At 38.7% G+C, this 26,233-nt stretch overlaps 1 protein-coding gene and 1 pseudogene across 1 annotated transcript in view; both read right to left on the bottom strand.

Annotated features, from left to right (window-relative positions):
• YLPM1 (YLP motif containing 1) overlaps positions 1-35 on the bottom strand; it is a 67,021-nt gene extending 66,986 nt beyond the window's left edge. Inside the window, exon 1 of the mRNA XM_007459738.1 lies at positions 1-35. Within this exon, the coding sequence (XP_007459800.1) occupies positions 1-35 (35 nt within the window).
• A 17,816-nt stretch (positions 36-17,851) lies between these two features.
• LOC103080693 (protein SET pseudogene) lies at positions 17,852-18,717 on the bottom strand (annotated as a pseudogene).
• Between the last annotated feature and the right edge of the window lie 7,516 nt (positions 18,718-26,233).

Raw genomic sequence — 26,233 nt, 5'->3', positions numbered from 1 at the left:
CCCCCCCCGCCATACCGGCCCCAATTCGGGTACATATCGGAGAAGAAGGCGCAGCGCTCGTCCCGGCGTCGTTACGCGTCGCAACCGACCTCCAGGAGCTGCGGCGGCGACGGCGACAGCCGGAACTCGCGGCGCCTACAGGCCCCGGAGCGTGTAAACGGAGCGCGCCAGTGCGCCGGCGCTACCGAGCTGCGCCCGCGACCGGGAAGGTGGGGACGGTACCGGGGCGATTACGCCTGCGCAGTAGCCACTGAGAGGAGAACAAAGGCAAGATAGAGCGGCCCTTTGCTTGGCGACTCTCGGTTGCCACCTTCCTTCCGGTTCGGATAATGTAGGGGCGAGTAGAATGTTCCTATATAGCCAAGGAACCATAGAGTCTCACAGCTGAGAGCGGTGGTAGAGATCCTATCGCTCTACGGGTTCGCTTTTCAATGGAAAAAAAAAAAGGTTCCATTCACGATAGCAACAACAAAAAACCATGAAGCAGGTAGGAATAACACTAATAAGAAATATGCAGAATCTATATAAAGGAAACTACAGAACTATACAGACTCATATCCGAGTGGAATAAAATTAGACTTGAAATAATGGAGAGGTTTACCATGGTTCTGAATGAAAAGAGGAAAAATTATGATGTCAGTTCTTCTCAAATTAAGTGAATAGACTTAATTCAATTCTAACAAAAAATCCAATTAGGAACAAATCTGTAAAGATGTATTCTGAAGACAGAATGTAAGAGTACATCAATTCCTGCAGGTATTGTAAAAGGGAATTCTTTAGAATAATTCAACGCAGAAGAATTTATGTTGGAGAATATCAGTCAAAGGAAAGATAGCAAAAGCCAGATAACAAGATTGTCTAGAGAGGACCAGATTGGATTTAGAAAATAATCCAATCTCATGTAATACTAAACATGAACCCATTTGGCTTGAGAGAATCACTGAAAAACAAAGCTGATACACACTGAATTCTGAAAACAAAACAAAACAAAAACCTACCTAACTCTGAGACTATTAAGTGTGTCAATGTGTCAGTTGTGCACCACTTAAAGGTTTGACCTTGCTTCCATCTTAATAACCCAGATCTTCACCTCTCATAGGAGGTGGATGTGAGCAGAAAGTGGGGCAGCTAAGTTTCCTTTGGAAGAAAAAGCTTTTCATTCTCAAATAGGAATTTAGCTGTGTTTCTTTTAGCTTTTATTGAAATATAAAGTATATACATAAAATTACAAATCATAGTGTACAGCTTAGTGAATTTTCACAAACCAATCACACTTGTGTACAGATCAAGAAACAGAACATTACCCAACTCAGAAATCCCACTTGTAATTTTAGTATTTTCAATTGAAATTCTCTTTGAAAACTATAAAAATAAATGTAATTTACTATAGAACAGACATGGAGAAAATCAGATGATCATCTCATTAGATGCAGAAAAAGAATGTTTTCTTTCTTTTCATAAATTTCAATATCCATTTATGATTTTTAAAAAGATTTGCAAGCCAGAAATAAAAGGAAACTTCCTTAATGTTATACAGAGTATTTACTAAGAAAACTGCAGCAAACATCACAGTTAATGCTGAAAAGTTGAAAGTTTTCCCACTGAAATCAAGAACAGATGTCCACTGCTATCATGTCTGTTACGGGTTGAACTGTGTCCCCCCCACACCCCCCCAAAAAAGATGTTTAAATCCTAACCCCCAGCACCTCAGAATGTGACCTTATTTGGAAATAGAGTTGTCCCAGGTGTAATTAATTAAGATGAAGTCATACTGGAGTAGGATGGGCCCAAGTAGTCTCCTTATAAGATGGCCATTTGAAGACAGCACACAGAGAGAATGCCATGTGATGGTGAAGGCAGAAATGGAGTTATGCAGCTGCAAGCCGAAGAATGGAATAAATGGAATTCTCATATGCTGCTGGTGGGAGTGTAAATTGGGATGACTACTCTGAAATACTATTTGGCACTGTCTATTAAAGCTGAACAGCCCCAGAGCCTATGACCCAGGAATCCCACTCCTAAACATATAACCAACAGAAATGCATATATATGTTCACCAGAAGGCATGTACAAGAATGTTCACAGCAACATTATTTGTAATGGCTGAAAACTGGAAAACAACACAAATGTCTACCTACACTAGAATAGATAATCAAATTGTGGTATATTTGCACAATGGAATACAAAACACCAAAGAGAATGAATGATCTATAACTACATGAAACCACTCAGATGAATCTCACAATGTTGAGCAAAAGAAGCTAGACAGAAAAGAATATATACTATATGTTCTCACATGTATAAGTTCAAAAATAGACAAAATTTATATATAGTGTTAGAATTCAGGACAGTGGAGGGATAGTGACTGAAAGGGAGCTGCTAATGCTGTTTCTCAATCTGGGTGGTTGTTACATAGGTATGTCAGTTTATGAAAAGTTCATCAAGCTGAACCACTTTTGATTTGTGCACTTTTCTGTTTGTATAATTCAGTAATAATGTACCTCCAAGAAAATTGTGAAAGATGAAAGTTCAAAAGAATATTTACTGTAAAATTGACTTTACATATAGTTCAAAAATAGACAAAATTAAATCATAATGTTAAAATTGAAGGTAAGGACTTCCCTGGCAGTCCAGTGGTTAGGGCTCCGCACTCCCATTGCAGGGGGCACGGGTTCAATCCCTGGTCGGGGAACTAAGATCCCTCATGCCACATGGTGAGGCCTAAAAATAAAAAAGAAAAGAAAAAAGGAAGGTAGTGGTTGCCTTTGGGGAGAAGGAAAATGGTAGTGACCAAGAGGGGTCACAAGTAGGGTTTTAGGTGCTAACAATGTTCTGTTTGTTTTTTGGTTTTTGGGTTTTTTTGCAGTATGCAGGCCTCTCACTGCTGTGGCCTCTCCCGTTGCGGAGCACAGGCTCCTGACACCGCGCAGGCCCAGTGGCCAGGGCTCACGGGCCCAGCTGCTCTGCGGCATGTGGGATCTTCCCGGAGTGGGGCACGAACCTGTGTCCCCTGCATCGGCAGGCGGACTCTCAACCACTGCGCCACCAGGGAAGCCCCTGTTCTGTTTCTTGAACCAAGTGGTAATCACATAAATATTTGCTTTGTTAAAACTTACTGAGCTGTAAATTTATCCTTTGCGCTTTCCTCTTTGTGTTTTGTACCTCACAATTTTTTAAGAGTGGGAAGAAGAAAAGTGATGGTAGTGGAAGACAAAGAAAGATGAGATTAGGTTGAGGAAGGCAGGAAGCTTTCTCTTTGCATTTTCCTTTCCTACCTGGCATGGTAGGTTCTAGCTGTCAGGCCCCAGGCCCTCTATCCAGAAACCCTCCCTCAGCAAGGCACCTAATAGGGAAACAGCAACGCTGTTTAAAGGAGTCCCTTCCATGTTCCCCTCATTGTTTCAAGATAGATTTCAGCATTGTTCTAGATCCTACAGGAAATCCTATCTGCTACATTCTTCTTTTTAAAAAAATAAATTTATTTATTTATTTTTGGCTGCGTTGGGTCTTTGTTGCTGCGCGGGCTTTCTTTAGTTGCGGCAGGCAGGGCCTTCTCATTGCAGTGGCTTCTCGTTGTGGAGCACCGGCTCTAGGCACGCAGGCTTCAGTAGTAGTGGCATGCGGGCTCAGTAGCTGTGGCCCGTGGGCTCTAAAGCACAGGCTCAGTAGTTGTGGCACACGGGCTTAGTTGCTCCGCAGTATGTGGGATCTTCCCAGACCAGGGCTCGAGCCCATGTCCCCTGCATTTTCAGGCAGCTTCTTAACCACTGCATCACCAGGGAAGCCTCTATCTGCTACATTCTTACACTTAAGGAACTAACATATAGTTGGCCATTCAAATTTTGTAGCCTGAACAATTAATTTTCAAAAGTCACAGCCATCTTCGTTATACAGAACCAGTCTCCAGAAAATTATTTAAAAGAAGACTCATTGTTTGTGTAATACTTTCCTCATGACATTTTAGTAACGTTAATTTCACTTTATATGACCAACCCCAAGACCATTTTTTAGAGACTAATTTTACTAATCTAGAATGCAAAAAGTGAAGAACAATGAAAACATAAAGTGCTCTTATTCAAAATGAAATAAGGGATGAATTAAAGCACAAATCACACAGAAGGTTTTGTGTGGGAAACTCTGGGGGGGTCAGCTGTTAATTGTCAATGCCGTCAAAATCAACTCAGCATGAGCCTTCTCTGGGTTAGGTTTATAATCCAGCTGCCCGGGATTTTCCTGGTGGTCCAGTGGATAAGACTCTGTGCTCCCAATGCAGGGGGGGCCAGGGTTCGACCCACGGTCAGGGAACTAGATCCCACATGCCACAACTTAAAGGGCTTGCATACTGCAACTAAGACCCGGTGCAGCCAAATAAATATATAAATAATAATAATAAAATTATCCAGCTGCCCTTCTTTCCTTATGTTTCATTCTTGCTGTTACTAGGGAGACTTGGGTGAGGGCGGGGACAAGGGGGTGACATTTGATTGGTTAGTGGTTTTAAGCCATATTCTGATTGGCTGGTGGCTTGCGTATTATTTTGTGGAATAAAATCCTGCTACCTCTTGGCAGCTTGTACCATTCTAAACAACAGGATCTAGAGGCATTTTATCTGCTATTGGACCCCTTAAGATTTGGGATGGATAGTGTCTAGGCTCAGGGTAACCTGGTCATATATAACCTTGGCAGTGTGAGTGAGTACTTCCTTCCCTTCTTATCACCATGGAGTCACGCTTTCATTTTATCCTAAAAATAAACTCCATAGGTGTTAATAAGTAATCTCAATTGCATGTGGTCAGTCCTTCATTCCCAGTGGATCTGCACAGTTTAGGAGAGTCTGTAACTTGAGAGTAGTTGATCCCTTACAGTTCTTTGGATGTTATCCATAGCAGCAGCTAAAACTTTAAAAGAAATATATTTGGAAAGATATTATGGAAGTCACAAAACAGACAAGAAGGCCATATAACTAGGTCTAGGAGCAGGAAAAAGCCAATCCAGGAGCTATTCTACTATCAAAGCTCTGGATGCTGTATGAAACAAAGTTAAACTCTTTTTTTTTTTCCTTTAGCCACTCAATGCCTTCTCAGATATAGGGGGTGGTGAGAGTGTTGCAGGAAGGGGAACCTGTCCCAGGGCTAAGAGTGGGCTCTTGTCTAACACTCGGAAATGAATTGTCTGAGGAGACACATGTGCTGACAAAACAAGACTTTATTGGGAAGGGGCACTCAGGTGGAGAGAAGGAGGGTAAGAGAAACTGGGAGGACTCTCTGCCATGTGGCTTGCAGTCTTGGGTTTTATGGGAATGGGGTTAGTTTTCGGGTTGTCTCTGGCCAATCATTCTGACTCAGGCTCCCTCCTGGTGGCTCGCGCAGTGCCAGGCCAAAACGGGTTCCAGCAAGGGTTCTGGGAGGTTGGAAGGACACATGGATTGCCATCTCCTCTCTCCTTTTGACCTTTCCCCAATTCTTCCGGTTGGTGGTTGCTTACCAGCACCTCCTGTTTTAAGATAACTCATGCAAGTGGTTACTATGTTGCCTGGCCAGGGCTGGCGGTTTCAGTACGTGTTTCCCCTAACAAGAGGAAGGATTCTCCAGTTCTCCCCTTCAACATCTATATTGAAAAGGCTGGGCACTCTGATCTAAATCCTAATACAGCTGCATATAATTTGAGTGTAATGTGCCAAGAAAGAAGTCTGGGTACTGTTAGAAAGGAGTAGATGTGAGCAAACAAAAGCAACAAATATCCACTCCCCTGGGGGAAGGGCCTCCATTTTCAGGCAAATGTATTCAAAGACCTGGGCATAAAAAGGAGATTAGCATTATCAATCAAATGCAAAAAGAATACCACCACAAAGATTTTGAGAGAGAATAAACAGAGGCTTTCTGAGCAAGGAAAAATTGGGAATGATTTTAAAATCAAAGAATAAGTGTATTAATTAGGAAGCAGTCCAAACTGCTGTAGCAATCAGACACTGAAGTACAGTGGATTAAGCAAAACAAAAGTTCATTTTCACTCATAGAACAATTCAGAGGTAAGCAGTCCAAAGTCATCATCTTCGACCTAAAGCTTCCATCTCTGGGTTCAAGGTGGCTGCTCTGGCTCCTGCCATCAAATCTGCATCTAGTCAGTAGGGAGGCAGAATGGGTTAGGGGAACATACCTTTTTAAAAAAAATTTTTTTAATTAATTAATTTATTTATTTTTGGCCATGTCAAGTCTTAGTTGCGACGCACAGGATCTTTGTTATGGTGCGCAGTCTCTGTAGTTGTGGTGTGCGTGCTCAGCAGTTGCGGCATGCGGACTTAGTTGCCCCCCAGCATGTGCGATCTTAGTTCCCTGTCCAGGGGTCGAAGCCCTCCTGCAGTGCAAGCATGGAGTCTTAACCACTGGACGGCCAGGGAAGTCCCAAGGAGCATGCCTTTTAAGGTCATAACCCAGAAGAGATACTTATCATTTTCAGTTACACCCTGTTGTCTACAACTTAAATGGTAGGCCATGCCTAACTGCAAGGAAGGCTGGGAAATAAAATTTCTACTTGGGCAACCCAAATAAAACTCATAAGACCTATTATTAAAGGAAGAAGGGAAGAGTGAATGCTGGGACAACTGGCAATATCTGTTACACTGACAATGACAAGTTCTAATATGGCTGTGGAGCAGCAGAAACTCCCACACTTTATGGGAGTACGAATGTGTACAGTACTTAAAGAATAATTTGAGAATACATTATATTCAATAATTTGAAGACATACAATGCCTTATGACACAATTTCACTTCTAAGTATATTATCTTGGACTACATATACTTTTTTACATATGTACAAGGAGGCATGTAAAAGAATAAAGCTCTGTTTCTAATACTAAAAACTGCAAAAACTTAAATGATCATCTATACGAGCATGAATAAACAAATTGTTTAATATTCACACAGTGGAATATCATACAGCAATTAAGGTGAGTGAACTAAAGCTAAAACTAATATGGATGAATCTTACAAACATAACTCAGAAAAAAAGAGAAAGATGCAAAAAACTATATACTGGATATATACTCCAAAGAATTGAAAGCAGAAACTTGAACAGGTATTTGTACACCCATATTCATAGCAGTATTATTCACAATGGCCAAAAGGTGGAAGCAACCCAAGTGCCCCATCCACAGATGAATGGATAAACAAAATGTGGCTTATACATACAATGGAATATTATTCAACCTTAAAAGGAAGGAAATTCTGATACATGTTACAACATGAATGAATCTTGAACATTATGCTAAGTGAAATAAGCCAGTCACAAAAGGACAAATACTATATGATTCCACTTATATGAGGTAACTAGAGTAGTCAAATTCATGAAGACAAATAATAAAATCAGGATTGATAGGGGTTGGGGGAAGGGAAGAATTGGAAGTTTTTGTTTAATGGGTACAGAGTTTCAGTTTTAGAAAACAAAAAAATTTGGAGTTGGATGGTGGTGATGGTTGCACAACAGTGTGAATGTACTTAATGCCACTGAACTGTACACTTGAAAATGGTTAGCATGGTGAATTTTATGTTATGTATATTCTACCACAAAAATTACTATATACAGCATATTTTCATTTATAGGCAACTCAAAAGCATACACATTACAAACATATTGTTAAGGTATACAAGTAATGGGTAAAACTATAAAGTAAACCAAAAGGATGACAATTACAAAATCCAGGAGAGTGGTTACCTAAGAGGTGGGGTGGAGGTGAGAGAAGGAGGGAACGTAATCAGAGAGGATTATATAGAAAGTGTCAAAGTTATGAGTAATATTCTTTTTCTTAAATTAGGTTATATGTACAAGGGTGTTCATTTTAGTAATATTCTTTATCCCTTAAATATACTCTATGTATGTAATATTTTATAGTATTTATGTATGTTATACAGTATTTCATACAAAGGTATACATTTAAATGCACATATCATATATACTTAATATAAATGTATGCTTTTGAATGTATTAAGTATTACATATTTTTGCGGGAAAATTAAAGGAGAATTAAGAAACATTAAAGTGGGTTACTTGAGGAAAACTTCGAAAACCTAATGTTCAGAAACTCTCTCTAGGCTGAAACAGTTCCAACTTGTATAGTTCCACCTCAAACAACAGGTTTGTTTGAGAATGAGGTGTAGTGAATACTATTGTCTGCCTTCAGGACATCCATTTCCTTCCTTCTTCCTCCTTGATAAAATCCCAGTTTTGTTCAGGAGTCCACATCTCCCCTTACATATCCCATGTCACTGAGAAAAAGCTGACTATCTTCAGCTCCGAGAGTAGGTCGCTGCAGTTAAAGTCAGTCATGCCAATATCATCCCCTTGCCTTTTATTGGTTCAGAGATTCTGGCTTAACCTAATCAGGCTGTGGCATTTCTTTTTTATTTTGTTTTGGCTTGGTTTTTTGGCCCTGCTGCGCAGCTTGTGGGATTTTAGTTCCCCGACCAGGGATTGAACCCTGGGCCCTCAGCAATGAGAGTGCAGAGTCCTAACCACTGGACCGCCAGGGAATTCCCTGCATGTGGCATTTCTTAGGCCATTCAAAGATTGGCATCTGTCCAAAGTTGGCACAATCATGCTGACGAGCAGGATTTTTATTACATGGTCTGGGGAAGAGACCCTATTTCTCTCTAACCCGTACACTAACACTAACCCGTACCCTAACATGTACCCTAACCCTAAGCCGTTGTCACACCCTAACCTGTACCCTAAAACGTACCCGTTCCCTAACCCTAACCCTAACCCTTACCCTAACCCGTACCCTAATCCTAAGCCGTACACTAACACTAACCCGTACCCTAACAAGTACCCTAACCCTAACCTGTTGTCGTAACCTAACCTGTACCCTAAACGTTACCCGTTCCCTAACCCTAACCCTAAACCTTGCCCTAACCCATACACTAACACGTAACCTAACCCTAACCCGTTGTGGTACCCTAACCTGTACCCTAAACCGTACCCATTCCCTAACCCTAACCCTAACCCTAACCCGTACCCTAATCCTAACCCATACACTAACACTAACCCATACCCTAACACGTACCCTAACCCGTTGTCATACCCTAAACTGTACCCTAAACCGTACCCATTCCCTAACCCTAACTCTAACCCTAACCCTAACCGTAACCCTTACACTAACCCGTACCCTAATCCTAACCCATACACTAACACTAACCCGTACCCTAACACGTACCCTAACCCTAATCCGTCGTCGTACCCTAACCTGTATATGAACAAGGAACATGTTGTTCCAACTGCTGTTTACAGACAACTGGGGGCTTTGATGACAAAGCCAACAGAGAGGGAAGGTCAGAACTGAGAGATACGGAGCTTCAGCCTTGATAGTGCTGTTTATAGAGCTCACTATCTTTGAAATTCCTGTTATTTGAGATGTATTTCCTTACTGTTTAAGGTAGACTGAGTTAGGATTCCTGCTACTTGAACTGGAACCACCCTAACTGAAACCTGGAGGTACATTTTAAGGATACATCGAGAAACAGGAACCTCAGACAGACAGTTGGGCCCCATGGAAGTTCAGGAACCCTACTTGTCACTACAAGAAGGGCTGAATATGTAGGTCTCACAGAGAGTGGAACGTAGCTCAGGAACTGGGTGGCCCTTAGGACCCAGTGTAGACCTAGCTGTCACTCCCTCAGCATTAGTAAGTTTTTGATCAATTCTTATCCCAGGACTCTGCCATCTTGGTACTCTTGTTTCAGGTGCACCTCTGCTTTTCTTTATGTATGATTTCTAATCTTGCTATAGCTGTTCAACTCTTCATGTCTTGAGATATAAATTCCCCAAAGAGAGGATCGATTTCCTTAAGACAGTCCATCTCATGAACCCCCTGCCAATCTATAGATTAGATGTTTGTGGGTAAGATGCCCTACCCTTGACTCAATTAACAGTAGTCGAGGGACTTCCCTGGTGGCACAGTGGTTAAGAATCCGCCTGCCAGAACACTCTATGACATAAATCACAGCAGGATCCTTTTTGACCCACCTCCTAGAGAAATGGAAATAAAAACAAAAATAAACAAATGGGACCTAATGAAACTTCAAAGCTTTTGCACAGCAAAGGAAACCATAAACAAGACCAAAAGACAACCCTCAGAATGGGAGAAAATATTTGCAAATGAAGCAACTGACAAAGGATTAATCTCCAAAATTTATAAGCAGCTCATGCAGCTCAATAACAAAAAAACAAACAACCCAATCCAAAAATGGGCAGAAGACCTAAATAGACATTTCTCCAAAGAAGATATACAGACTGCCAACAAACACATGAAAGAATGCTCAACATCATTAATCATTAGAGAAATGCAAATCAAAACTACAATGAGATATCATCTCACACCAGTCAGAATGGCCATCATCAAAAAATCTAGAAACAATAAATGCTGGAGAGGGTGTGGAGAAAAGGGAACACTCTTGCACTGCTGGTGGGAATGTGAATTGGTTCAGCCACTATGGAGAACAGTATGGAGGTTCCTTAAAAAACTACAAATAGAACTACCATATGACCCAGCAATCCCACTACTAGGTATATACCCTGAGGAAACCAGAATTCAGAAAGAGTCATGTACCAAAATGTTCATTGCAGCTCTATTTACAATAGCCCGGAGATGGAAACAACCTAAGTGCCCGTCGTCGGATGAATGGATAAAGAAGATGTGGCACATATATACAATGGAATATTACTCAGCCATAAAAAGAAACGAAATTGAGCTATTTGTAATGAGGTGGATAGATCTAGAGTCTGTCATACAGAGTGAAGTAAGTCAGAAAGAGAAGGACAAATACCGTATGCTAACAAAGAAGAAGAGAAAAAGAAAGGGACTGAGAAAATATTTGAAGAGATTATAGTTGAAAACTTCCCTAATATGGGAAAGGAAATCGTTAATCAAGTCCAGGAAGCACAGAGAGTCCCATACAGGATAAATTCAAGGAGAAATACGCCAAGACACATATTAATCAAACTGTCAAAAACTAAATACAAAGAAAGCATATTAAAAGCAGCAAGGGAAAAACAACAAATAACACACAAGGGAATCCCCATAAGGTTAACAGCTGATCTCTCAGCAGAAACTCTACAAGCCAGAAGGGAGTGGCAGGACATACTGAAAGTGATGAAGGAGAAAAACCTGCAACCAAGATTACTCTACCCAGCAAGGATCTCATTCAGATTTGATGGAGAAATTAAAACCTTTACAGACAAGCAAAAGCTGAGAGAGTTCAGCACCACCAAACCAGCTTTACAACAAATGCTAAAGGAACTTCTCTAGACAAAAACACAAGAGAAGGAAAAGTCCTATAATAACGAACCCAAAACAATTTAGAAAATGGGAATAGGAACATACATATCGATAATTACCTTAAATGTAAATGGACTAAATGCTCCCACCAAAAGACACAGATTGGCTGAATGGATACAAAAACAAGACCCATATATATGCTGTCTACAAGAGACCCACTTCAGACCTAGAGACACATACAGACTGAAAGTAAGGGGATGGAAAAAGATATTCCATGCAAATGGAAACCAAAAGAAAGCTGGAGTAGCAATTCTCATATCAGACAAAATAGACTTTAAAATAAGGACTATCAGAAGAGACAAAGAAGGACACTACATAATGATTAAGGGATCGATCCAAGAAGAAGATATAACAATTGTAAATATTTATGCACCCAACATAGGAGCACCTCAATACATAAGGCAAAAACTAGCAGCCATAAAAGGGGAAATCGACAGTAACACATTCATAGTAGGGGACTTCAACACCCCACTTTCACCAATGGACAGATCATCCAAAATGAAAATAAATAAGGAAACACAAGCTTTAAATGATACATTAAACAGGATGGACTTAATTGATATTTATAGGACACTCCATCCAAAAACAACAGAATACACATTTTTCTCAAGTGCTCATGGAACATTCTCCAGGATAGATCATATCTTGGGTCACAAATCAAGCCTTGGTAAATTTAAGAAAATTGAAATTATATCAAGTATCTTTTCCGACCACAACGCCATGAGATTAGATATCAATTATAGGAAAAGAGCAGTAAAAAATACAAACACATGGAGGCTAAACAATACACTACTTAGTAACGAAGTGATCACTGAAGAAATCAAAGAGGAAATTAAAAAATACCTAGAAACAAATGACAATGGAGATACAACGACCCAAAACCTATGGGATGCAGCAAAAGCAGTTCTAAGAGGGAAGTTTATAGCAATACAAGCCCACCTTAAGAAGCAGGAAACATCTCGAATAAACAACCTAACCTTGCACCTCAAGCAATTAGAGAAAGAAGAACAAAAAAACCCCAGAGTTAGCAGAAGGAAAGAAATCATAAAAATCAGATCAGAAATAAATGAAAAAGAAATGAAGGAAACAATAGCAAAGATCAATAAAACTAAAAGCTGGTTCTTTGAGAAGATTAACAAAATTGATAAACCATTAGCCAGACTCATCAAGAAAATAAGGGAGAAGACTCAAATCAATAGAATCAGAAATGAAAAAGGAGAAGTAACAACTGACACTGCAGAAATACAAAAAATCATGAGGGATTACTACAAGCAACTCTATGCCAATAAAATGGACAATCTGGAAGAAATGGACAAATTCTTAGAAATGCACAAACTGCCAAGACTGAATCAGGAAGAAATAGAAAATATGAACAGACCAATCACAAACACTGAAATTGAAACTGTGATTAAAAATCTTCCAACAAACAAAAGCCCAGGACCAGATGGCTTCACAGGCGAATTCTATCAAACATTTAGAGAAGAGCTAACACCTATTCTTCTCAAACTCTTCCAAAATATAGCAGAGGGAGGAACACTCCCAAACTCATTCTACGAGGCCACCATCACCTTGATACCAAAACCAGACAAGGATGTCACAAAGAAAGAAAACTACAGGCCAATATCACTGATGAACATAGATGCAAAAATCCTCAACAAAATACTAGCAAACAGAATCCAACAGCACATTAAAAGGATCATACACCATGATCAAGTGGGGTTTATTCCAGGAATGCAAGGATTCTTCAATATACGCAAATCTATCAATGTGATTAACCATATTAACAAATTGAAGGAGAAAAACCATATGATCATCTCAATAGATGCAGAGAAAGCTTTTGACAAAATTCAACACCCATTTATGATAAAAACCCTGCAGAAAGTAGGTGTAGAGGGAACTTTCCTCAATATAATAAAGGCCGTATATGACAAGCCCACAGCCAACATCATCCTCAATGGCGAAAAACTGAAAGCATTTCCACTAAGGTCAGGAACAAGACAAGGTTGCCCACTCTCACCACTCTTATTCAACATAGTTTTGGAAGTTTTAGCCACAGCAATCAGAGAAGAAAAGGAAATAAAAGGAATCCAAATCGGAAAAGAAGAAGTAAAGCTGTCACTGTTTGCAGATGACATGATACTATACATAGAGAATCCTAAAGATGCTACCAGAAAACTACTAGAGCTAATCAATGAATTTGGTAAAGTAGCAGGATACAAAATTAATGCACAGAAATCTCTGGCATTCCTATATACTAATGATGAAAAATCTGAAAGTGAAATCAAGAAAACACTCCCATTTACCATTGCAACAAAAAGAATAAAATATCTAGGAATAAACCTACCTAAGGAGACAAAAGACCTGTATGCAGAAAATTATAAGACACTGATGAAAGAAATTAAAGATGATACAAACAGATGGAGAGATATACCATGTTCTTGGATTGGAAGAATCAACATTGTGAAAATGACTCTACTTCCCAAAGCAATCTATAGATTCAATGCAATCCCTATCAAACTACCACTGGCATTTTTCACAGAACTAGAACAAAAAATTTCACAATTTGTATGGAAACACAAAAGACCCCGAATAGCCAAAGCAATCTTGAGAACAAAAAATGGAGCTGGAGGAATCAGGCTGCCTGACTTCAGACTATACTACAAAGCTACAGTAATCAAGACAGTATGGTACTGGCACAAAAACAGAAAGATAGATCAATGGAATAGGATAGAAAGCCCAGAGATAAACCCATGCACATATGGTCACCTTATCTTTGATAAAGGTGGCAGGAATATACAGTGGAGAAAGGACAGCCTCTTCAATAAGTGGTGCTGGGAAAATTGGATAGGTACATGTAAAAGTATGAGATTAGATCACTCCCTAACACCATACACAAAAATAAGCTCAAAATGGATTAAAGACCTAAATGTAAGGCCAGAAACTATCAAACTCTTAGAGGAAAACATAGGCAGAACACTCTATGACATAAATCACAGCAAGATCCTTCTTGACCCATCTCCTAGAGTAATGGAGATAAAAACAAAAATAAACAAATGGGACCTAATGAAACTTCAAAGCTTTTGCACAGCAAAGGAAACCATAAACAAGACCAAAAGACAGCCCTCAGAATGGGAGAAAATATTTGCAAATGAATCAACTGACAAAGGATTAATCTCTAAAATTTACAGGCAGCTCATGCAGCTCAATAACAAAAAAATAAACAACCCAATCCAAAAATGGGCAGAAGACCTAAATAGACATTTCTCCAAAGAAGATATACAGACTGCCAACAAACACATGAAAGAATGCTCAACATCATTAATCATTAGAGAAATGCAAATCAAAACTACAATGAGATATCATCTCACACCAGTCAGAATGGCCATCATCAAAAAATCTACAAACAATAAATGCTGGAGAGGGTGTGGAGAAAAGGGAACACTCTTGCACTGTTGGTGGGAATGTGAATTGGTACAGCCACTATGGAGAACAGTATGGAGTTTCCTTAAAAAACTAAAAATAGAACTACCATATGACCCAGCAATCCCACTACTGGGCATATACCCTGAGAAAACCATAATTCAAAGAGTCATGTACCAAAATGTTCATTGCAGCTCTATTTACAATAGCCCGGAGATGGAAACAACCTAAGTGTCCATCATCGGATGAATGGATAAAGAAGATATGGCACATATATACAATGGAATATTACTGAGCCATAAAAAGAAACGAAATTGAGCTATTTGTAATGAGGTGGATGGACCCAGAGTCTGTCATACAGAGTGAAGTAAGTCAGAAAGAGAAAGACAAATACCATATGCTAACACATATATATGGAATTTAAGAAAAAAGAAAAAATGTCATGAAGAACCTAGGGGTAAGACATGAATAACGACACAGACCTACTAGAGGATGGACTTGAGGATATGGGGAGGGGGAAGGGTAAGCTGTGACAAAGCGAGAGAGTGGCATGGACATATATACACTACCAAATGTAAAATAGATAGCTAGTGGGAAGCAGCCACATAGCACAGGGAGATCAGCTCAGTGCTTTGTGACCACCTAGAGGGGTGGGATAGGGAGGGTGGTGGAGAGGGAGATGCAAGAGGGAAGAGATATGGGAACATGTATATGTATATGTATATGTATATGTATATGTATGTATACATATATGTATAACTGATTCACTTTGTTATAAAGCAGAAACTAACATACCATTGTAAAGCAATTATACTCCAATAAAGATGTAAAAAAAAAAAATCCACTTGTAAAGGATTATTGAGATAGGCTTTCTCACACCCTGGTGGTAAAAGTATAAATTAATATAATTTATCTAGAATGCAACTTATTAACCTATGTCTGAGTTTTAAAAATATGTATTGTGACTTCAGGAACTTGAGCCTGTAGATATACTGTAAAATATAAACAAACACTTATGAAAATAGATGTATAGTTCACTGTTATTTCTAGAAAAAATAGGAAATAACCTAACAATCTAACAATAGAAGAAATAGAAGAGTCTACAATAATTAAGAGTTTCCATTTATTGAGTTTTCATAACATGTCCAATTTTGTCAAGGGCTTTGCAGATGTGATCTTATTTTGTCTTTATAATGACACAGGGAAGTAGCGACTCTTCACATTTTATATTTGAGAGATTTCTATCAGAGAGAGTAGGGACATAGTGGACATTACCAAACTCACACGTGGTAAGGTTTGTATTCATGTGATTAAAAAGTGAATGTTCTTCAATATTATGTACTTCTTTCCTCTATAGTAATACTATGCATCCTTTTAAATGAGCTGTTCATTTTGTTGAATCATCACTGAATTGACCTAGAAATAATGCTGGTGAAGCGTAAATGTTATTTCATTAAAGTTTGGTCATTGATATCGAAAAAAAAAAAAAAAAAAGAACCCGCCTGCCAATGCAGAGTGCACGCGTTCAATCCCTGGTCAGGGAGACTGCAAGTTGCAGGAAGAAGCCAAAAAAAAATAAGTAAACACCCTATACACTTCATTTAGGCATATCATTTGTTGATGTTTTGCTACATTCTCTCTCTCCCTCACTCTTCCATCTATCTATCTATGTATCTATCTATCTATGTATCTATCTATCTGTTTTCCCCCAATCCATTAAACAGTTACTTGAAGCTATTGTGACCCTTCACACCTAAACATTCAGCAGGTACTTCCTAGGAACAAAGCTATCCTTACATGCAACTACTATATAATATTCACTCTAAGGAAACTTAACATAAATACAATTACAATCGGCCCATTATTTAAATTTCCTCAATTGTCCCAATAATATCCTTTACAGTTTCATTTTTTTGGTGTGTGTGTACACATTTAGTTTTTTTTTTTTGGATGTTTTTTAAAAATTTATATATTTATTTATTTATGGCTGTGTTGGGTCTTCGTTTCTGTGCGAGGGCTTTCTCTAGTAGTGGCGAGCGGGGGCCACTCTTCATTGCGGTGCGCGGGTCTCTCACTGTTGCGGCCTCTCTTGTTGCGGAGCACAGGCTCCAGACGCACAGGCTCAATAGTTGTGGCTCACGGGCCCAGTTGCTCCGCGGCATGTGGGATCTTCCCAGACAAGGGCTCGAACCTGTGTCCCCTGCATCGGCAGGCAGATTCTCAACCACTGAGCCACCAGGGAAGCCCCACATTTAGTTTTATTGTAACAAAGCAACTTGTACACTTTTAACGTTTAAAACTGAACATCATCTTTCCTTTCCAGTGAAACAAAAAGAAAAATTTAAAAATAAACAGGAACAAAATTACAACAGAGAATGTCAATTGCAAATAAGATCCTACAGGTTCTGCTGATTCTCCCATCGAGTGGTAGGGCTCAAGTCATTATTAGGAGAGAATTTTATTTTAAAAGTGTCATCTTAAATTGCAAGAATGTCCGTTAAACATCACAATTAAACACGCCAAAGGAGAAGCCATGTTGTCAAAATGCCCACTTAACCCACCCAAACATCTCAAACCCACCCTTTGCTGACCTTCTATAACCCCATTTTTTAAAGTTTTTTTTCTTTTTTTAAACAAGAGAAAGTAGACAGATACATGTTGGTAAACGCTAACTGTCCATACTCACATAGAGACACAGTGTAATCTCCGAGCCCAATATACAGAGGAGGAAAAAAGCTAGAATTCTATATACTACTAGACAGGGGCCTAGCACCCTCCAGCTTCCAGCAGAGCTAAGGGAGCAGAAGGTTTTTCTTTTTTCCCACAGAGAATGGTGATGTTGATTCCATAAAGTTTTCGTTGAGACAGGAAAGGATAAAAATGAATTTGGAACAGAAAGGGGTAGAGATTCTTTTCCCACTGAATTCTGCTCAAGGTATTTTCCCCCCAAATAAGTTGTGAGCCATGGTACAAAGGAGAAAAGAGACCTCAAAAACAGGGCGCCTGAACACAAGAGGAGGAGACAAGAAAAAGACTGCAACTCGCTCCCAGAGACTGGAGAAAATTTAAAAAGGAAGGTTGGAATCCATCAGTGTTCCATTAGTCATCGTCTCCTTCATCTTCCTCTCCCCCCGCATCATCATCGTCTGCATCTTCACCTCCATCCCCACCCCCTTCATCAGTATCTTCCAATCCTTCTTCCTCTTCTTCATCATCATCATCTTCTTCTCCTTCCCCTTCCTCATCATCCATGTCCAGAACCAAGTAGTACTGTAATGGATTTGGCCCAATATCATCTTTGATGACCTCTCCTAACGCATCTGCACCTGCATCAGAATGATCAGTAAAGCAGGTGAAGCAGCTTTCTGGGTCCTCACGCTGTCTCTTCCTGCTGGCTTTATTCTGCGTTTGATATGAACGTTTTGTCAAATCCTTTCTGGATTTCCATTTGATTTGAGTGGACTCTGAAGATGGATCACCACTCTCATCCAGATGAAATTCTTTGGAGAGAACTTTATTTTCGAAGTCAGGTTTTCATCAAAATAAAAATCTATTCTGTAACCTGAGTTAGTATCTTCAAATTCTGTCACTTCACTCTTGTCAAATAATGCAGCGCCTCTTCCTCCTCCTCCCCAAGCAGTGCAGACACTTGTGGATGGTTAACAAATGTTACCCAGAAATTTGGGATTTTGGCCATCAATTCCAACCTCTTCTGAAAAAAATGGTTGGCGGAGTTTGTTATATTTCTGTTCTACTTTCAAAATCTCCTCACTGGCTTGTTCATTAAGTCTGTCTGTTTCATTTTGTACTTCATCAGTATGTTCAATTGCTTCTTGCTGTTCTTTTTCTTCGTTGGTCAAGTTCGGAGAAGCAGACGTTTCCCCTGGCCTGGAGGCAGGAGTCAGTCTCGGTTTCTTCGGTTTCTTTGCTTGGGGTGGAAGTGAAGACTGGTGTTTGAGGGCCATGCTGGGAGAAAAGCCAAGAATCCACCCCAGGGAAGATGCTCGTACCAGGAGCTCTGAGAACTCTACAGTTTCTTATTTTTTTAATTCAGGGTACAATCAAGGGTCACACATTGCATTTAGTTTTCATGCCTAGTCTCCTTTAATATAAAAACAGTTCTGTAGGCTTTTTTTTTTCTTTCATGACACTGACATTTTTTAAGACTCCAAACCGACTGTTTTACAGAATGTCCCTAACCTTTGGATTTCAGTTTCCTCATAATTAGATTTAGTTTTTTTTTTTTAATTTGGGGGAACAAAAATACTACATAATTAATGTATCCTTATATACCCCACACCATGATATATATTATGTCAGTTTGTCCCATCAGTAGTGACATCAAGTTTGATCATTTGGGTAAGGCAGTGTTTGCCAAATTTCTCTGTTGTAAAGGTATGTATAGTAATCTATGGGATAATACTTTGAGGTTCTGAAAGTATCTTGTTCCCTACAGCTTTTTACCAATGGTTCTGGCATCCACTGATGATTCTTGTCCAAATCAGTTATTACAATGGTGATTGTAAATGATTTTATATTTCTATCCTTCCTTCTACATTTATTAGTTGTAATATTCCTATACAAAAAAGCTCCCCCATCTCTCCCATTTTCTTTGTTTACTCTTAATATCTTATGGACACATGGATTCTTTATTAAAAATGAACATGTTGTACACCTTACATTTATACAATGTTATACATCAAATATATATCAATAAAAATTTAAAATAATCATGTGATAATCCACTACTGTCATTACTAATTTTGATCCTTAAATTGTCTCAAATTTGACCAACATGAGAATTTTCAAGCTGGTTCCTGTTTCTTTTGGCAAGTCCCCATCAAGTTTTGAGCACTCCCTTGCATTTTTCCATAATTAAAAAATTTCCTTATTATGAAGAGGGACCAAGATGGTGACATAGAAGGCTCATGAACTTCCTTCCTCCCATGGACACACAGAATGTACAGCCACGTACAGAGCAATTCCTCTGGGAGAAATCCAGAAACTAGCTTAGCGACTTCTACACATCGAGTAGATGAGAAAATACTCACCTCAAAATGGGTAGGAAAGGCTGAGACACACTCTCACCATGAACCTCACCCTCAGTACAGGGCCATACAATTGGGGGGGGAACCCCCAATTCCCACCTTCTCCCTGAGGAGTGAAAGGTTTGGACCCACATCTTGTGCCCCAACTTTTAAGGTTCTCACATCAGGGATGGGTCCCTAAAACACCTAGCTCTGAAAGCCAACAGGGCTTGTGTCCATGAGTCCCACAGGACTACAGCAAACTAAGGAGCAATTCTTAATGGGTCTGTGACTTCCTTTGATCATTAAACTTTCATTTCTCACTGTGCCATCGCTTGGATCTTGTAATATGTTTTTTTTTTTTTAAAGGAATTTTGCCTTTTTAAAAAAATTTTATTTATTTATTTATTTATGGCTGTGTTGGCTCTTCGTTTCTGTGCAAGGGCTTTCTCTAGTTGTGGCAAGCAGGGGGCCATTCTTCATCGCGGTGTGCCGACCTCTCACTATCGCGGCCTCTCTTGTTGCAGAGCACAGGCTCCAGACGTGCAGGCTCAGGGCTAGTTGCTCCGCGGCATGTGGGATCCTCCCAGACCAGGGCTCGAACCTGTGTCCCCTGCATTGGCAGGCAGATTCTCAACCACTGCGCCACCAGGGAAGCCTGTAATGTTTTTTTTTAATTGTAGTAAAACACACATCACATTACACTTGCCATCTTTATCATTTTTAAGTGGCTATTTGGGTTTCTTCCACCTCTTGGTTATTGTGAATAATGCTGCAGTGAACATGGGTGTGCACATCTCTCTTTCAGACTCTGCTTTGAATTCTATTGTATATATAACCAGAAGACTGCCAGATCATATGGTAATTCTATAATTTTTTTGAGGAACCACCTCAAAAACTACTATCTTCCATATCAGCTGTACCATTTTACATTCCTACCTATAGTGCACAAGTGTTCCAATTAATAGGATGTTGGTCACAGCCTCACCAACCCTTGTCATTTTCTGTTCGATAGTGGCTACCCTAACGGGAGAGATATAATACCTCATTGTGGTTTTGATTTGCCTTTCTCATGATTAGTGATGTCGAGCATCTTTTTCATGTGCTTGTTGGCTCTTTGTGTATCTTCTTCAAGAACTGTCTGTTCAAGTCTTTTGCCCGTTTTTAAAATCAGACTTTTATGTTGTTGAGTTGAAGTTCCTTATAAATTCTGGATATTAATCCCTAATCAGATATATGATTTCCAAATATTTTCTCCAATTCCATAGATTGTCTTCCACTCTCGTTTCTTTTGATACACAAAAGGTTTTAAGTTTGATGTAGTCCCATTTGTCTAGTTTTGCTTCTGCTGTCAATGCTTTTGGTGTCACACCCAATAAATCATTGTGAAATCCAAAGTCCTAAAGTTTTCTCCCTTGTTTTCTTCTAGTTTTATAGTTTAGGTCATGTGTGTAGGCCTTTAATCCACCTTGAGTTAATTTTTGTATATGGTGTAAGAGTCTAACTTCATTCTTTTGCATGGGGATATCCAGTTTTCTGAGAACCATTTGTTGAAGAGACTGTCCTTTTCCCATGTGTGGTCTTGTACCCTTGTAGAGAATCATTTGCAATACGGTCAGCCCAACATATCCAAAAGTATTGCACCAGTGGATTCAAGGAGCTGGGGATAGAAAATATTTGGGGGGGAAAAGTTCCAGAAAATTCCAAAAAGCAAAATTTGTATTTGCTGTGCACTGGTAACTATTTACATTGCATTAGGTATTATAGGTAATCTAGAGATGGCTTAAAGTGTATGGGAGGATGTGCATAGGTTATACGCAAATACGTCACCATTTTATATAAGGGAATTGAGCATCCACAGATTTTGGCATCTGTGAGGGTCCTGGAACCAATCCCCTGCTAATATAAAGGAACGGCTGTATGTGTATGGGTTTATTTCTGGGCTCTCTATCATTGCATTTGGTCTATATATCTGTCTTTATGTCAGTACAACACTGTCTTGATTACTACTTTGCTTTGTAGTATGTTTTGAAATCAGGAAGCATGAGGCCTCCAACTTTGTTCTTCCTTTCCAAGACTGTTTTGGCTATTTGGGATCCCTTGAGATTCCATACCAGTATTGGCTTTTTTTCCTTTCTATTTCTACAAACGTTATTGGTATTTTGATAAGAGAGTGTATTGAATCCATAGATCACTTTGGGTAGTATGGACATTTTATTGCTACTGAGTCTTCCAATCCACAAACACAGAATGTCTTCCCATTCTCTTGTATCTTCTCTGATTACTTTTAGCAACATTTTGTAATTTTCAGTGTACAAGTCTTTCACCTCCTTAGTTAGGTTTACTCCTAGGTATTTTATTCTTTTTGATGCTACAGCAAATTGGATTGTTTCCTTAGTTTCTTTTTTGATTGGTCATTGTTAGCATACTGAAATGCAACTGATTTTTCCATGTTGATTTTGTATCCTGAAACTTTGTTGAAATCATTAATTAGTTGTAACAGATTTTACAAATGGATTCTTTAGGATTTTCTATATAAGATCATGTCATGTGTGAACAGAGATAATTTTCTAACCCAGACTTTTCTAACATGTGCTTTATCAGTTGGTATAGGCTAAGTTATGCTCTTGTAAAAAACAAACAAACAAGCAAAACCAACCCAAATCTCAGTGGCTAAAACAACAAATGCCTATTTTTCATTTACCCTAGTGTTGGGATGTTCTGTGGGATCCAGGCAAAGCAAGGTTCCATCTCTATGTTTTCATGATTTGAAAGGCAGGCCAAAGGGAGCATAGCTCATCACACAATGACTTTTAAAACTTCTGCCTAGAAATGATATATGTCATCTTCACTCACATTGCCACACCTAACTTCAAAGGTGGTGGAGAAGAGCCATCCTACCCTGGGTCCATAAACAAGAGAGCCGGAAATATCTGGTAAACAGCACCAACAACTGCTACACTCTACCCTTCTAGTTACCAAATGTTGATTTCACCTTCTCTACCACAGGCCACGTATACACTACACAACCCCCTCCTCCACACATACATTCTCCAAGTCCTGTCCAATCATGACATCATGCTCAAAGTCCAAGAGATCTAGGTGGAGCACAGCTGTCTCTACAGCAAGGGGTATATGTAGTAGTATCAGTATCAGGAGGTGTGTTTTTTTTTTGATCTAGCGACCTATGCACCAAGAGGGCAAATTATCTGCCCTTATAACACCAAATATACAATTGGTGGAATAGGAACAGGACAACTACAGTGAACACTCCTATTCAGAAAAGGAAACAAAACAAAACACATAGAAGTGACTAGTCTCTAGCAATTCTGTCTACAAGATGAACTGTGCAAGGGCACCTTACTTTGGGGGTAAGGAATTCAGAAAAGCTAAAAATAAAAGGACAGGCAGAAGTAGATAAGGCAAATGCATTACAGAAAAGAAAAAGAAAAAGAAAGCAAAGATCCTGTTCTTAATATAAGAAAAAGTAGAATTCAGGCTAAAGAGCATTAAATGAGACAAAAAGAATACACTATAATGCTAAAGGCTACAGTTCACAAAAAAAAATCAGTTATGAGTATCCATGCACAAAACAACACAGTAGCAACTTTCGTCAAGTGGAAACTCTAAGAAATGCAAGGAGAAATAGACAAAGTATACTGATTAGAAAACTCTATTTCTCTCAGTGTGAGACAGATCAAAGAGTCAAAAATAAATGTAAGGATACAGAAGACCTAAACAATCAGGTAGATCTTATGCATAAATATCAAACTGTTTACCCTGATAATACCACATAATACAGAATGTACCTCCTTTTCAGGTGTACATGGAACTTTCATGAAATTGACCATGTTAGGCTACAAAGAAAACCTCAATATTTTCCATATTGCATATTCAAAGAGCATATTATTTTTGCATGCCTTTTCCCATCTTTTAATTTACTGAGGTGTAATTTACAAATAATAAAATGTACCCATTTTGTGCACATTTCAATGCTTTTTGACAAATCAATATATCCAAGTAGCCATCACAGCAATCAAAATACAGAAAATTTCCATCATCCCCCCAAACTCCCTTGTACCTCTACAAGGGCCAATCTTCTCTCTCCACATCAGGCCATCAATTTACTTTCCATCACTATACATTGGGTTTGTGTTTCCTAGAGTTTCATATGTACGGAATCATACAGTATACATTCTTTTGTGTGTGGCTTCTTTTGCTCAGCTTAACAGTTTTAAGATTCATCTATGTTACTGTATCAGTAGTTCATTCTTTTTATTGCCAAATAGTATTCCACTGTATGAATGCACAGTTTGTTTATCCATTTACTTGTTGATGGATACTTTGGTTGTTTCCAGTTCCTATTGATTACGAATAAAGATAATATGAACATTGATGTACAAGTCTCTGTGTAGATACATTTTCATTTCTCTTGGTTAGATTTCCTAGGAGTGGAGTTACTGGGTTGTGTGGAAAGTGTATTTTCCCATTATTTCCAACAGTTTTGTGTCATCCTGATTTAGGCACATCTTGTAAATACCATATAGCCACAAGATTTTAAAAATAGCCAATCTGAGCATTTGCTTTTTAATAAGGGAACTTAACCTAGTCATATTCATTCATCATGACTACTGTGTTTGGACTTTTCCCTACCCAACTTAGTTTTCTATTTTCCATTATTTCTTCTTCCCTCCCCTCTTCTGTATTTCTTTTTCCTCTTTCTTTTAGAATTTACATATAGTGAAGCATACGGATCTCCAGTGGTGTACTCTGCTTTTTTATTTTTTAATTTTAATTTTTTAGTTAATTGAGCTTCCCTTTTCCACTTTATTTCTGTTGGTTTAGGAGACGTACATCTTACATTAGTTAGGATTAGGTTTGGCTATACAATTAAAGTAAAACCCAGGTAGCCTTTTCTAATGTATTGGCACACCTGGTCACTCAATTCCAAAGCCAACATTATCTAACAGTTCTCCCGCAGAAGAACAACTCTCCAGTAAGAGCTCTGATTAAGACTATTTGGCTTGACCCTGATCACCCATGTTTGAAATAATCACAATGGCAAAGGGAATAAGGAGGTTCTAATTGGTCCAGTTTGACTCTAGGTACCTCATATAAGTGGAATTACAGTATTTGTCTTTTCGTGACTGGCTTATTTCACTTAGCATAATGACGTCAAGGTTCATCTATATTGTAGTATGTGTCAGCATAGTATAAATGCATACTATTCCATTGCATGTATATACCACATTTTGGTTATTCATTCATCTGTTTGGACACTTGTGTTGCTTCCACCTCTTGGCTATTGTGAATAGTGATGCTAATGAACATGGGTGTACAAATATCTCTTCAAGATCCTGCTTTCAATTCTTTTGTATATATTCCCAGAAGTGGAATTCCTGGATCATATAGTAGTTCTATTTAAAAATTTTTGAGGAACCGTCATACTATTTTCCATAGCAGCTGTACCATTTTACATTTCCACCAGCAGTACACAGCAGTCCCAACTTCTCCACATCCTTGTCAACACTTGTTGTTTATTTATCCTTAACAGCAGCCATCCTAATAGGTATAAGGTGGTATCTCACTGTGATTTCAATTTGCACAATGATTCAATTTCCCTAATGATTAGTGATGTTGAACATCTTTTCATGGGCTTTTTGGCCATCTATATGTCTTCTTCGGAGAACTGTCTGTTCAAGTCCTTTGCCTATTTTTAAATCTACCTCATTGTTTTTAAATGCTCATGACATTCCATAGTATAGACATAACATAGTTAAAACTTTCTGATGGATATTTACATTCTTTTCAATTTTTCTCTATTATAAATAGTGGTGTAGTAAACATCCTTCTACACACACTTCCTTGTACACATGTGTGAATTTTTTTATGCATTTATCATGCATTAAATCACACTGATCATGTGATGCAAATGCACTGATCATTTTAAAGGAAATCACCTATATGATACCTGTAAATAACCAAAAAATAGAATTGGGCTCACACGATATCTGCAATTTTTATTTTAATGGATCCTGCCCAACTGCTGTCTGAAATGGTTATTCTTATCTGCATTCTTGTCAGCACTACATGACTATCCATTTCCTCATACCCTTGTTATATATATTGGAAAATCTTCTGGTCAGTCATTTGTCTTAATTTTGGGGGAAGCTGTTTTGCAGAGAAATCTAATTTTAATGTATCCACACTTAGCAATCTTTTCTTTTATGGCTTTTATGTTCTTCATCTTCTTTTAAGAATTCTACTCAGAGCCTATACACATTTTTCTTGTTTTTTTCCTAATACTTTCATAGCTTAAAAAATATTTAGACTTTGATCCAGTTGAAACATTTTCTCGTGAAGGATATGAGGTAGAAATCTAATTTTTTTTTCAAATGGATAGCCAACTTGTCATTATAATACAATAATCACTAACATTTATTGAACAACACTT

Source organism: Lipotes vexillifer, unplaced genomic scaffold, assembly GCF_000442215.2.
Source record: "Lipotes vexillifer unplaced genomic scaffold, Lipotes_vexillifer_v1.1 scaffold39, whole genome shotgun sequence".
NCBI classification, from domain to species: domain Eukaryota; kingdom Metazoa; phylum Chordata; class Mammalia; order Artiodactyla; family Lipotidae; genus Lipotes; species Lipotes vexillifer.
The sequence above is the reverse complement of the archived record's forward strand: the minus strand, read 5'-3'. Positions and strand labels throughout refer to the sequence as shown.